The sequence below is a fragment of the Stylophora pistillata genome, chromosome 14 (assembly GCF_964205215.1).
Source record: "Stylophora pistillata chromosome 14, jaStyPist1.2, whole genome shotgun sequence".
NCBI lineage: Eukaryota > Metazoa > Cnidaria > Anthozoa > Scleractinia > Pocilloporidae > Stylophora > Stylophora pistillata.
Window position 1 is genome coordinate 5,732,379 of NC_142532.1, and position 14,149 is coordinate 5,746,527.

General features: G+C 39.1%; 2 protein-coding genes across 2 annotated transcripts in view; one reads left to right on the forward strand and one right to left on the reverse strand.

Annotated features, from left to right (window-relative positions):
• The window catches only part of LOC111339539 (uncharacterized), a 39,800-nt gene that overhangs the window by 9,358 nt on the left and 16,293 nt on the right, over window positions 1–14,149 (forward strand). The window contains exons 8-20 of the mRNA XM_088744239.1: window positions 4,539–5,150; window positions 5,446–5,686; window positions 6,115–6,500; window positions 6,973–7,182; window positions 7,830–8,060; window positions 8,250–8,564; window positions 9,065–9,384; window positions 10,225–10,366; window positions 11,345–11,547; window positions 11,868–12,011; window positions 12,130–12,280; window positions 12,913–13,269; window positions 13,692–13,820. Coding sequence (XP_088600365.1) covers window positions 4,539–5,150; window positions 5,446–5,686; window positions 6,115–6,500; window positions 6,973–7,182; window positions 7,830–8,060; window positions 8,250–8,564; window positions 9,065–9,384; window positions 10,225–10,366; window positions 11,345–11,547; window positions 11,868–12,011; window positions 12,130–12,280; window positions 12,913–13,269; window positions 13,692–13,820 — 3,441 coding nt within the window. The remainder of the gene's footprint in view (window positions 1–4,538; window positions 5,151–5,445; window positions 5,687–6,114; window positions 6,501–6,972; window positions 7,183–7,829; window positions 8,061–8,249; window positions 8,565–9,064; window positions 9,385–10,224; window positions 10,367–11,344; window positions 11,548–11,867; window positions 12,012–12,129; window positions 12,281–12,912; window positions 13,270–13,691; window positions 13,821–14,149) is intronic.
• Window positions 187–2,389, reverse strand: LOC148716233 (uncharacterized). Its single transcript, XM_088745557.1, has 2 exons — window positions 1,890–2,389; window positions 187–1,467 (listed from the first exon to the last, which is right to left on the reverse strand). The coding sequence occupies exon 2, from the start codon at window positions 1,448–1,450 to the stop codon at window positions 908–910; it is 543 nt and encodes a 180-aa protein (XP_088601683.1). The 5' UTR covers window positions 1,451–1,467; window positions 1,890–2,389; the 3' UTR covers window positions 187–907.

Below are 14,149 nucleotides of genomic sequence, written 5' to 3' on the forward strand. Positions count from 1 at the left end.
TCTCCATTGGCTGCGTGTCTTTTTAAATCTTATCTCGTGCGTATATTTTATGTTTTTTGTTTTTTGTTCAATTACCCTCTTGTCCTAATTAACTCAGAATAACCAAAACAGAAACTCCCAAGCCACGTAAAATGCCAAAATCGCTGATTAAAATTTACTTATCTAAATAAAATATTGTAGTCGAAATCCACAAATCAAAGAAATTCGCACCTTTACTAGCGTACAGAACAGGAAAGCAAAACGAAATACAAATAAAACAGGCAAAATAACAGACAAAATAACAAAACTTACAAGATTATGTGGCAACTACGACGACTAATACATAATGACAACGGCGACAAGAAAACTACGGCAGAAGAAGCTATACCAAACAATAGAAACAATGCATAAAAAATGAACACGAAAATATGAATTAAGACGTGACCAAAATGACTGGGGAACCTAATAAAATAAGAAATATACACGAAACAACTGAAAACAGAAAACAATGTACAAAAAGCGTGAATTTGTAAACGAAGGTGAGGCGCCGTAACTACAAATATTATCGATTAGGCCGTGATCTGTGCAGCCATTACAGCCCTAGGTATTAAAAACAAGCAAACCAGATAACTGATCAGAACTGATTAAGATCGGTTATTGGCAGATCTGGCATGTGCACGGGAAACAGCTTCACCAAGCAAGGCAAGGTATGGTGCTTCTTCAACGTGTCGTCCTTCACTATGGTACAGATATCGAACTAATCGAACACTATTGGGTGCTGAAGAGAGATGGTTTCTAGGGCCAAATTCCTTGCCATCGTGAAGTTGATTTCCTCTTCGCTGGCCTGAACATCGCAATCATCGATCCGGTAGTTGTTTCCGAATCTTGGCAGCAAGGCGGAAGAAGTAGGAAGAGATCTGCTGTGGGTTCAGGACTCGGCAACGTTGAAAATTCGAGCACCGTCAGGTCCTTGGGCACGTCTCATCTTTCTTGCATCTACTTCCCCATCTAATTTTCCACCTGACGTTTGGCCAATATTGAATTTGGCATCAAGGTATGCCTTTTGCTTCTCACTAAGCCTGCAGGCCTTCTTAGTTGACTTAAGAGCCCAGTCTTCCTTATTACAGCAATCTGTTCGACGTTCACTTCCTGGAACTGGTTGCAGAGTTGGTATCGTTCCCACATCTTCTTCCAATGCAGATTTATATGCGATCTTGGCCAGGTCTAGCAAAGATCTCTCCTCTAAAGACTTTGTGAATTTTTCTGAGGACAGGTGTTTCTCTAAGGCAGAATGCCTTTGAAAAACTCTCACGCACCCGTCTTGAGGGCAGGCAAATGCTGCTGTTTCATCACCAGTAATCTCTTCATGCGTCTTAGATACTTCAGGTTTCTCTGTAATCTCCGACTCCGTCTGCGTGGGTTGCTCTTTGCCGAACGATTTAAAACCACCTGTGGAAAATGTTGACCCCATCCAGCGATAACTACGCTCTGAAAATAGAATGATTTTGTGGTTATCAAAAGATTCCGTAAAGAAGACATTGTTAAATTGTGGTATTTTTTTTTATATGCGATTTTGCAAAGAAAATTCGGTACGACAAAGACCATGCATGTAAAAGATATTGCTGTCAATTGTAAATTAACTAAAGTGAGACTGGCTAACGGATCTGACCGACAAGAAAAAAAAGGAGGAACTGTAAGCGGGAAGGAAGCGATCAATTAACAAACACATGCACGACAAGAGAAAGAAAACTCGATGGATGCACTGTCAGACGGTCGGGTGGACACACCCACGAACACGGGCGTGGTCGAGTATGGACTGGGGACTTGCGCGCGGACAGGTGGCAAAGGAGATTGCAACATATCAAAAATATGCTACTTGCCAAGACTGTATGTAGCTCACTAGCACTTACCGGAAGATTGCTTGTCTAATCTGATATCTTTCCCACTCCCGATTCCATGGGCACGCTAAGCTATAATGTCTATATGCTTTCGGGGTTGACTTAAAATTGGTGAGCTTGCTGTTACCGGGAATCTTCCTTGCCTCATCAATGACGAAATCCTCCATGCTGTCAATTGCAACTACTCTCACTCCATCGATGCCTCCGTGGGAAAGAAGAGCTTCTTGGAACTGACTTCCGGTCGTTGCCTTCGTTTATGTAGACCCTTACGTGGCCTTTACATTTTGCCGCAAGTCTGCCTGCGGCACCTTTTCCTCCCTAGGCCTGCGGGTCAGAAATATCAATTTCTATAACCTAGACACCAGTAAATTCTGCAATGGCTGGACACGCAAGGATCGCGCATGATGAATGATAGAAACCGGCGTTATCTTGCCTGAAATATGCCTTCGTTACTTTCCCGTGTTCAGTTTTAGGGTCTTCAGAACATCCTGCATGATAGCCACAACTTCAGAACTTCCTTGACTGCACAACTGGATTTCGTGAGTGAATCCCTGCCGTTCAAGAAGGCCATTTACTCGTGACGATAGATTTTCACACAAATAATTCTCGGAAAGTTCTTGTAAAAGTGTGATGATAGTTTCCTCGACGGATTTTTATATTGTTCTTTCATGCAAGATTATTAAAGCAGAAATAAAAGAATTTGAGGCGATTCTTTGTTTACCTGAACATGTTAAGCGTCACGACTTAGGTCACGTACAGGTCAATAAACTTGATAAATTGCACACGTTGTCTAATGCTGTGAATGATCCAAATAGCTTTCTTTTTCTTAATTTAAGCAAGGAGATTTTTGTGTATATATATATATTTGATAAGAAGCAAGTCAACACATCATTAATTTATGTATAAGTAGCGACGTTTTAGCCAACACTGTGATTGTTTTCGAAATGTTCTGAAGTTTGTAAATTCCATCAGCCGTATTAACATGTGTTAAGAGACACGCCGGCACTTAAAACGTAATTAAGAAAGATTAAAAACTACTTTGCTTTGCATTCACAGCTTCACAGAAGAAACATACCGATGCTGACACCGTTTAATGGTCATTTAATTTTTTCTGTGTATTTTGGACAAACTGACTCTATATATACCTTGAAATGAACATCGAATTCTGCACGCTTACATGGCGTTTGGGTGGCATCACGTTTTATTTAACTACCAAGACAAGACTTAATTTCCAACGGCCAAACTTTCAAGGTGTACAGTTTGATAAATGAGCTCTCGTCTGATATGGTTTTAATGTCGAAATTTTAGGTACCAGGTGTCGTTTAAACCAGTCAAAGTTAGCCTTCATTTTGTCTCCCAAAAAGACGTGCAAAATACACCTTTATAAAAACGGCGATAAAACCCATACCAAAGAGAATTACAAGAAACTTTTCATATGCTTTTATTGTGCAGTTATATTGCAATTACTGTGCAAAGTTTGATGTTGAATGGATTTGTTTAGCGCTACCAACATCTTTCTAAAATTGCGTGACGATTTGACTGTTTAGGCGAGGCGAAAACGGCTATTTTGGCGAATTTTCAAACTTTTTTAAATTTCAGCCGGAGAAAAAAATCGCTGAAACTTTAAAATATTTTTTCCAAAGCTAGTTCACAGAAAGGGATGTTTTGGTAAAATAAAAAAAATTCGAGTTTTCCTCACTGATTTTCGATTCTCGAAATATTCTGGCGGCTTCTCTTAAAGGGGAAATGAACCCTAAAAATTAACCATTTTCAAATTGCAGCTTATAGTTCAAATAGCAATGTTTGAGGGTTTTTTTCAGTCTTTGGGCCCAACTTCGCCTCGGAAAAATAGTTTAAAGTGGTATTTTAGCCTCGTAGTACGGCGGCTCAGAAAAGTGATGTCAGCGGTCATTTTAGCTCGCTCTTACGTCACTTGTGGGGAAGAAAGATAATAAACCCGTACTCTTCCTACAGAAATTTGGTTTGGTTATGGAGTTATCGAAGTTGCGTGACCTGTAATGGGGATTAACTACGAAAATGAAATAGTAACAGTTGTTTTTCTAAGGCTAACTAGAAATGAATGCAAACAATATACCAATTTTAGGCTTCAGCTCGCCTTTAATTTACGCATTAGGGCCAAAATAATGTTTTTCTTTTTCAATAGACCCTCTCGTTCTTTCTTTTCAATCGTTACATTTAAAAAGAGGAGAAACACTGCCCTTGTTTAAGTAAATGTTTTAATTTGATGAAGTCTGCAGATTTATCCAGCTATGCATATCTGGCCCTTAAAGCTATTCAATGTAAAATTATTAAAAATAGCAAAAATTTCAAATACGAGACTCCAAATATGTCTATGTGTGTATACCACATACCTATTGAATGACTGACTGACTGATCGACTGGCCGACTTGCGGCTTGAGAAACCGACCGCTAGACTGACAAACTGACTAAACGACACATTGACTAACTGAATGACCGACTGACTAGCCAAAATGAGTGAATTAATCAATCAATTGATAATTAAGCTGTCAATACGCAAGCAATCTTTATCCAGTCCGCTAATCAGTCCGATAGTCTCTCTGTTGGTCTCTCAGTTCGCCTATCAGTCAGTCAGAAGGTAGATCAGGGCGCTTGATTTTTTCCTTATTATTTTATTCACAGCTGATTGTCGAGAAGTGCTGTTATCGGGATGTAAGACCAGTGCTAAGTACACGATAAGCCCTTTAAACAACCACGAAGAATTCGAAGTTTTCTGTGACCAGGAAACGCAAGGTGGTGGCTGGACAGTCATTCAACAAAGAATAAACGGGTCGGTGAGCTTCAATAGAACATGGGATGAATACAAAGCAGGTTTTGGAGTAATGGGTGTCCAATTAGAGATGTGGCTGGGTAACGAAAGAATTCATAGCTTGACCACTCAGAAAACTGAAATTTTGATCGAATTGACAGCGTTTGATGGAACAAAAGGTTTTGCCTACTACAGCCATTTTCACGTAGCTGGTGAGGATCTTTGGTATCAGCTATCTGTTGGCGGTTTTTCAGGGAACATTCCTGATAAACTAGTATTGCATGATACTTTTAACTTTTCTGTGACTAAATGCGGAGCCGCCACTTCATCTTCGGGTTGGTGGTTCACTCCTTCTTGTGGCGAGGCTTTGTTAAATTCTGAGTATGGTCACGACACTGGTTCTATGATGTGGAGTGATTTTCCAGTTGCTGGTGCCCATAAAGGCAAAATCAAGAAGAGCACAATGAAAATAAGAAGGACAGAAGGTAAAGTACTTTTCCATTGTGAAATTAACTCTCAACCTCTTCCTGGCTGATTGTTAAATTCCTAATCACTTGAAGGAACTCGACAGAACTCCTCCCTCAACCTATAATTTATGTCATTTTTTTTACCAAATTCTTAGGGTATCCTGATTTTAGCACAAACTAGATATCATCGATATCAGTAAGGCATTCTCGTTAGCGTATGCAATAAGTAAGTTTTTATATTTATTAATTTCAAGAAATGTCCGGCCGCAGCTGCCATTATGCATTTGCCTGGAAGTCCATTATTTCTCTCCAGATCATTTTGAAGACTACACTCTGAAGTTCCCAGAAAGGAAGAGAACTTTAAGCATCGTCACCTTTCCAGTCATTTTAACAGAGTTCCAATCCTTTACTTCATGTCTCTGGTTAAAAGTGCGACCTCCAACTGTTCCAAGACAAATGAATCTGCTGCGATATGTAGTACAGGATGGAAACTTTAGTATGGGATTAAAACCCTATGGCAAGGAATATAAGATTATTTTGTCAATTTGGCCAAGGTAAAAAAAAAGTAACAAGTAGAGGTTAGATAATCAAGAAGTACTTGAGGTGGGGAGCATGCTCATTCATCTCCTAGACAAAAAGGGGTTCGAATTAGTTGGGGATCGGGTTTCGATGTAACAGGAGTCCACCTACAGGCAATGTGAGATTAATTCATATTATGATGCCTACCCTGTACTAGGAGTGTAAATAGATGCCAGCACACTGTTACGGAAACACGTAGAAAGGATTTCAATTACAAAAAGGAGGGCGAAAAGAGTGATTAATTGCTTATCAAAATCATAGTAAGGCGATCGTTATAATTGAAAACCTTCTTGACTGGACATGTGAGGATAGATATATTTCGTTGAAGAAATCATGTTTACGAAACAGTATTAAACGTGTTATTTCGTCAATATAGTGATATAAAATATCGGTACTTTTGCAGCACCCGTGGATTTAATAAACAAGTCAAATATCCTTCTTTGGATGGAAGCTGGCGTCATGTTTGCACATCGTGGACTAACGTAGATGGACGAGGTGCAATTTATATAGACGATACTCAAACGCCCTTCCTTGGCATTGGTAACGGGACAAAGTTCACTGGCGGTGGAAAAGTTGTCATTGGAAGTACTCATGTAGTGGAACCGCCTCTGCTAGGATTGGAGATCACATACATGAATTTGTGGGATAAGGTTCTGTCGACTGTTAGCATCGAAAATCTCGCGCACTCTTGCGGCGCTGAAGCTGGCAACGTTTTACAATGGAGTCTTTTCGCAGCCATGTCGGTGGGAAATGTACAGGTAGTTCCCTCTTCTGCGTGCAGAGCAAAAGGTATCAATGAGGTTTATTAACACGTGCCACTAACGAAGCAAATATTACAGGTCAAATATCCTTTTCTTTTTTCTGCCCTAAATGAGAAAAATACAATGTGTTGAGCTCTTATTTGCTTTAAGCCTACTTTGTTTAACTTTGTATGGCTTAAAAAGCGTTTGTTATTAAGAAAGGAACAACGCAGACGCTTATTATAGTAAGATTTTTTGTTTCAATGCACCTCACCCCTGTGAAGTCTACACTACCCCGTGCCTCCTTCCCCAAAATCCCTGTGAAAGCATTGGACTCCTGGGTCATTTGCAACTGAGGATGGCTTTTGTTCAGATTATCGGATTTCTGTTCAGGACTACCCTTCCCAATAAGGTGGACCTTAGAATTCGTGGATATTTCGAAAATATGTTAAAGAACACCATCAGATGTTTCTCATTAATATTATTTATTCCAACCTTTTCCCTTTTTTCGTCTGTTTTAGAGATGTATTACTGGAACTTTAATCAATCAAATTCTTTGGAAAGCTTTGACGGGAACAAAAATCACCGCGCCGAATTAACTGGAGGGAAAATTTCACCTGGCCAAAAATATCTTGTTATCGAAGATCAAGGAAAGTTCCTGGCGGAGAATTTGAGCTCAGAACTCAGTGGTGAAAATGGATTCACGGTTTCATTTTCAGCCGGGCAGACAGGTAGGTTAAGGTGGTACTGTTTTATGCCATGTCAAGTTGAATGTCACACGTGCATCTTAGAAGGTACATCCAAATTCCTTTACAAATGTAAATGATTCTAATCAGTCAGAACTCCCTTTAATCCTCATGAAATAAGGATCTAATTGCCATTTGAAAACTAGTGACTGATGATAATGACCAAAAAGGGGCAAAAATATTTACAGTAGAAACAATGAATGTTAGGTATGTAAACCCAGGTGAATTTGGTTTAAACAAAGGACCACCGAAAAGATTCCATATGTGAAGTTTCCAGCGTTAGCCCTTCGCCAGAGCGAAAAAATCCGTAAATCCATTAAGGTTGCCCCTTTTTTAGACTTATAACAAAGCCATGTAGAAAAAAAAAAAAAAAACAAACCAAACCTTATCCTAAATTGCTTACGACACACAAAGTTGATTTTTTTGTATCAAACTTCTCCTTCGAACTTTAATTTGTATTTCTTCATTTTCCCAAGAAGCCAGCCCTTGTTATAAGAGACATTTTCTGCTACCTGGAGATGTCTACTAACGGTAGCTGGAGCAACATCAAGTCTCTTTTCGGAATTCATTTATATGGTTGAAAGGGGGCTTTCTTTAACATCGTAATGTTTTTTCTCTCTGATCTCTTTCAGTCTTAGCCTCAGAGATACTTAGGAATGACTTCAAATCTCTTGAGGTGCTCCACACAGCATTTCCTGATTTCATTCGTGACCATGCAACGTGGAAACGTTGTTACTTCGCTGACCAGTCATCCTGGAGCACTGCAGAATTTCATACAAAGTGCGATTATAAGGGACCAACATTAACTATCGTACGTGTCCGAGAATATGTGTTTGGAGGCTTTGTTGAGAATAGTTGGGGAGGTAGGCATTCTTTAATTGTTCGACGGTTTCAGTGTAAAGGATATATTGCCGACAGATTCAAAACGATATAACTATTTGTGATGTTAAAATGATAAATATGAACAAAGCATGACAAAGTGATATAGCAAAAAAGAGACCGGATGAAAATAGCTTATACTTTATTTGATTGTGTTGTCATCCTGTTCTTAGGAAAACCATCAAACATTGGACATCAGATCGAAGGATTCCTGTTCAGTCTATCAAACCCGTTTGACCTGGCCCCTCGAATCCTGCCGATCCAACAGGGCAAGGCGTCCGGAAGAACAAACCCACACCTTGGTCCAAGCTTTGGAGAAAGGGATCTTGAGCTCTTCGAAGATAAGCATGGCCGAATCATGGGATACAGCAGACTGGGGGCTTCTTTTGATCTGATGAGTGTTTCATTGTCTTCCTATGAAGCTTGGTTTTACTTAGCGGGCTCTCAGCATTTTTATCCAGACCAAGTGGAAGTTTTTTATTACCATGGTGAGTTAGGGCTGAAAAGGTATTGTAAGATCAGCTTGGGCATTGAGGAAACTCGAGGAACAATCTGAGACCTCGTCCAAGAGAGTTCCAGTAAAATCAAGTGATTTAAACCTTTGTTGGTTTTTATCTAATAGCCAATAAAATAAAATATAAATTATTTCAACTTTCATACGGGATATCAAGTCGACAATCAAACAAAAACTCAAGGGACTTGATGCGAGTTTGGGTGACTTGAGCCTTTAGAGAAGTCGCAGTAGTATCCACCATTTTTTCTTTAGTTCGACCTAAGCCAGTTCGTTAATAAAATCAAATAATACTCCACAACTATAGCCGAGTGGCTCCTCATGTGCACTGCACAACTATCGCTAAAGGAAGTAAATATTTCGTAAATATTTGCGTAAATATTTTCGTAAATATTTGCGACTCGAGAAAAGCTTGACCAAGTGACTCATGGAGCGACCTAGGGTAAACTAATGCATCATGTATTTTTCTACCTTTAGTTCCATCTACGCCACTAGGTCTAGAGAATCAAATATTACCCGACAACTACCTGAGTAACTCGTCACAACTCAATAGTAGCAGTGGTCCTCATCTTGCTCGCCTAAACGAACAACGTGACTCAAAGGCGTGGTGTTCAGCCGGCCCTAATGAATGGCTGCAGGTGTTCTTAGGTAAACAGTACACTTTGACGCACATGGCACTGCAATCGATTGGTGGAGGCGTGGACGTAACGGAATTGAAAGTTCAATACGAAAAGACTAGGGATGGAATCAAATGGAAATATTATAGCAAGGAGATTGATGGGAAAGAAATGCTGAAGGTTTGCTTGTTGCTTTTGTTGCAGGGGTTTTAACAAAAGCTGGTTACCAGATCGCCGCTTCTAAGATCTGTTACCGTTGTCTGTTGAGCCCACGAGCAGGCTCTCGTGTTTTGGTTTTGCCTGGCTTACGGCTCCTAGTAACGCAATAATTTTGCTCTTGTTGCTGTTTTTTCATATTCTAGTTGTTGTTGTTTTTTTGTTTCTTTTTATAATGTTTCTAGCTATCGTTGTTTTCATTCACGATGGTTTCTCTCTTTCAGCTTTAAGGTAACTATTTGGGTACAAAAAGATCTCAGTAATCTTCAAGCTCTGAAATCTGAATCATATTAAAATAGCTACAACAGAACTTTGAAATTGTTCCAGGATTGATTTAGTTGTGCTTTACCCGGTTCTATGATCGTCCAGAAAACTCCAGGTAGCTACTCAACCAATTAGAATAAAATCTAAAACCGACTAGCTCACTGTATTTACTTTGACTTCTTCTTGGTTCGTTGTGACTTTTTCCTTTGTTTTGATTGGTTGTTCACGCGTTCTTCCAATATCACCTTTGACCAATAGGAGGCCAGTTATCTACATGAGTTCTAACCCAAACCATGGCTTTACGCAATCAGGCGGCCTCAGACTCTCTCGATGAGGGGGTTGATTTTACCAAATTAATTTCCTTCAAATGTTCTGATACTTTAGATTCAGTTAAATTGAGGATTGTTTATGATGCAGTTTTGTTGAACAACGTCTACTGAGCTTTGTTTAAAGAATCAGACCTAGCAGTCTGTAAACAGATTGAAAGATTAATTGATTACTTCTTTAACCATATCACACATGTAATTTATTTTGTTTAAGGTTCTTCGCTTCAATTTTCCATCAGCTGGTTTTGTTAAGAAGGAAGCGTTCATTCCACCTTTTCAAGCCGTCAAGGTCCGATTCCTTCTAACTGAAACACGAGTACAGTGTATAAAGATGGAACTATATTTCTATGATGCAGGTTCGTGTATTAGATATAAATAATGGGAAAAGAAAACATTTAACTTTTTCGCATATATTTACACTTTTATTCAATTTTCATATTGTCAATAACATTACATTGGTTGATTAACAAATAGTCATAGCTAGTTTAAGGTAGATCTGTAGTTAAGACTGACTAACTAACTAAACTAGCTAACCTAGTTGTCTGTACTAAATTTATAAAAGCTGATAGTTTCTAAAGAAACTGTTTGGGGCTGCGTCGGTGGGGGTAACGAAATAATGTGAATACATCAACGAAGTTGAGATGGTAAATTGGCCACCGTTACGATTATAAACGCTGACGTTTCGAGCGTTAGCCCTTCGTCGGAGCGAATAGGGGAATTGTGGGTTGTGTGTGCTTTTAAAGGCAGAAAAAGGAGCTACGTTATTGGTGGGAACATGGCAAAGAGAAGAACACGAATGGTGGAATGGTGGAATGAAAAGCGTTCGTTGATACCTATGGGATTTAGACTGCCTTTTTGAAAGATGAGCTTTTGTTCAAGAGTTTTCCGGCTTTCCGTGCTGCCTAAGTGTAAGGAAAGACCGCAGATTGCCATGTGTTGCTTAGAATGGTTAGGTAAATTAAAATGTCTAGCGACTGTTTTCGATGTGTCCTTGTCATTCCTCTCCACCTCGCGAAGGTGTTCTCGGAATCGGTCACCTCGTCTTTTGCCTGTTTCGCCGATGTAAATCTTTTTGCAAGTTATGCAATAGATTACATTGGCGGAGGTGCACGTGAAGTGAAGTACTAAATTTAATTTAGTGTTGAGAAAAACTTAAATTGTTATTATCAAGTAATAGGTCGAAAATGAAATTATCGTTAAATAAAAAATATTTTACTTTTGGTGATCACTTAGGGGTAGTATAGACAACTCTTCTCGTCTCGCACTCTCTTTAAGATTGCTTTCAGTCAGCTTAACGTTTAAGTCAATTCTTCTTGTCTCGTCTACTCTTTAAGGTTGTTCTCAGCCTCATGGAATTGAAAATCGGACGGTGGTTCCAGATGAGAAACTAACAGCATCCTCAACCGAAGTTTCTGATGAATACAAGCAAGGATACTTTTGGCCAAACATAGGTCGGCTAAACCATGACAAGGAAGGCGCACATTCTTGGGGACCTTATAAGCATCCAGTCCATTTGTTCAAGGGAATCTGGTTTCAGGTAATTATTATTGATATGTGTTCCTAAACAAATGCAGACCAACTTCTCAAGTCGGCAGCAGGCTGAATTGTTGTGAAAGGGGGGGATTAGGGGAGAAGGAAAGGGAAGAGGGGGGTTGGAGGAGGAAGTTTAATTTCGTGAAATAAGACTAAGAATAATTTTACTCCGATGCGCTTTCCTCTCTCACAGGTCGTTGATAAGGAGGTAAAATAAAATTCCTTTATAATCCTAAAAGCTTCATGAGTTGGAAGTTTAAGAGTGCTGTGGTTTTTTCCGGATTGTATATAGTTGAGCTGATTGTAATGAGTCTTATTTCTAAGGTCGATTTAAAGGAAGAAACAGAAGTAACGTGTATTGCAACCCAAGGAAGGCCAACTAACATTCAATGGCCGACGAAATATCAACTTGCTTACAGTTCTGAAGGAAATGACTGGAAGTATTTTGAAGACATCAATGGAGTCAAGGTAACATTTCCCTTTTTAAGAACAACTTAAGTACAATCCGTGCATACTAACTGTTTAATAAAGTGCATTTATAGCCTGAAATATTTCTTCTATGCCTCTATTGTTCGTGTTACCTTAGAAATTTGATGCAAATTCAGATCAACACATGGCAGTTACAAACTGGTTAGTTCCATCCATATATGGAAGGTTTTTCCGAGTCTATATCACTCGGTGCAATATTGCCTGCAGATTGCGGATGGAATTGTATGGCAGAAGAGATTCAACAAATAGTAAGTCATTCCTTGCAAGTTTCAAGCTTTCTATGTACATTCTTTGAGAGATATAGCACAAACAAAGGAACAAGAAAAGAATATCTTTGACAATGTATAATTATCAAGGTAGCCTTTTTGCTTTCGATTTCATTGGCCACTGTCATGTGGACGTATACTAGCGTGGGTTATGTTTGTTCATTTAGTTTAAGTTGAACTATTCGAGCACTGATGCTTTTCATGAACCATTTCCGATTCAGATGAACAAAGTTTACATAATGATGTATAGTATCCAAAACTTATCGTTTCAACTCCTCCAATCACATTACGAATTCATATAATATCATCAAATCAGAGCGTGCGTGCAGCTTGAGTCATCCTGTAAAAATCCGGTTCTTTTTTAAGTAAATCTGAAAAAGCGACTGTGGTGGAGACTTCCAGCCTCTAAAGCAAACATGTTGCTAGACAGAGTTCTCCGCTTTGAGGACCCTTCACGTTCTTTGAAAGAATTATATCTATCACAAAAATGCTGGGAGATTGGACGACAGATATGATTATTGAATTATGTAACTGACCTTCACTAGCATGGTAATTCTGTTGATTGCTACCTATGGGTTATCGTATGTTGTTTTTGCTTCAATTTCCTTTTGAAGATATCTACTGGTCTAAGAATGGTCTTAATTTCACCGTTCGACGTGGTCGATACCACATTTTCTTTGCCAAAGAAAACCATCGGTGGGAAATTCGCCATCCATTGATCGTGAACCAATGGTTTGAGGCCACCATTACCTGGAAACTCCAAGACGGTCTAAAATTTTATGTCAACGGCAATTTGGTAGCATCAGATAAGATTCCAGTGCGACGGAACTTCTTCCCTGCTAAGGAACCGTTCAAGCTTCTAATTGCTTCAATGGAGAATGGAGGCGGGTGGAGCAGAGCGATTTCCATCGATGATGTCGCGGTTTGGGGAAAAGCGATGAGCAAAGAGGAGATTAATCGCAAGTCTGAAGGTTCATATCCGAAAGTTTACATTGAATCTTTTTCTTTCTTGTCAAAACTCTTATCTGCCCAATTTTAGGAAGACTAATTCAGGACAAATGCGCTCGTGTAGGTATTTTTTCAAAGAAAACTTAAAGTTTTCCTTCAGATTGATATTCCATCAGGTGGAAGGTCTCACGCATCCTTGAAAGAGCGCTTTTTCGATCTAGTTTCTTAAAAAAAATCAATAAATTACAGTGACTAGTCAAATCGAAGGACTAAAGTAAAAACATGCACACTGCCTTGAGCCAGGGAATGGAAATGAAAAAGTCATGATCAGTTTTAGTTCCATGTTCAAAAAAATTAAAATAAAAAACAACTAAAATGTTGAATTAAATAGCTGCTTTCTTGCTGTTCAAATTTAGTCTTGATACCATAAATCTATTGTTCTCAGTTCATTTCGACTTTGACGATAACTCCAGAGATTGGGAATCCCTAGTAGATGGTACCAATGGCTGGACACTACTTCAAGGATGTACTAAAACGTCGGGTACCGGACCATGCGACGATGTTTCCAAAGGAGGTATCATATCATTTCTTCTTGCATTACCATTTTCTTCCTTGTTTGTTGTTGCTGTTGTTTTCGTTGTTGTTTCAGACAATTTCCTACTTTACCTGCTTGCGTTTTTTCACTCCTCCGTAATTATTGCACCATTTACGATTGCGCTTCGTCTTATAGACCGAACGCTTGGAATAGACTATCATATCATTTCTTCTTGCATTACCATTTTCTTCCTTGTTTGTTGTCGCTGTTGTTTTCGTTGTTGTTTCAGACAATTTCCTACTTTACCTGCTTCCGTTTTTTTACTCCTCCGTAACTATTGCACCATTAACGATTGCGCTTCGTCTTAT

Excerpts from the sequence above, each read along its gene's own strand:
- LOC148716233 (XM_088745557.1), bottom strand. The coding sequence starts at position 1,450 with ATGGGGTCAACATTTTCCACAGGTGGTTTTAAATCGTTCGGCAAAGAG.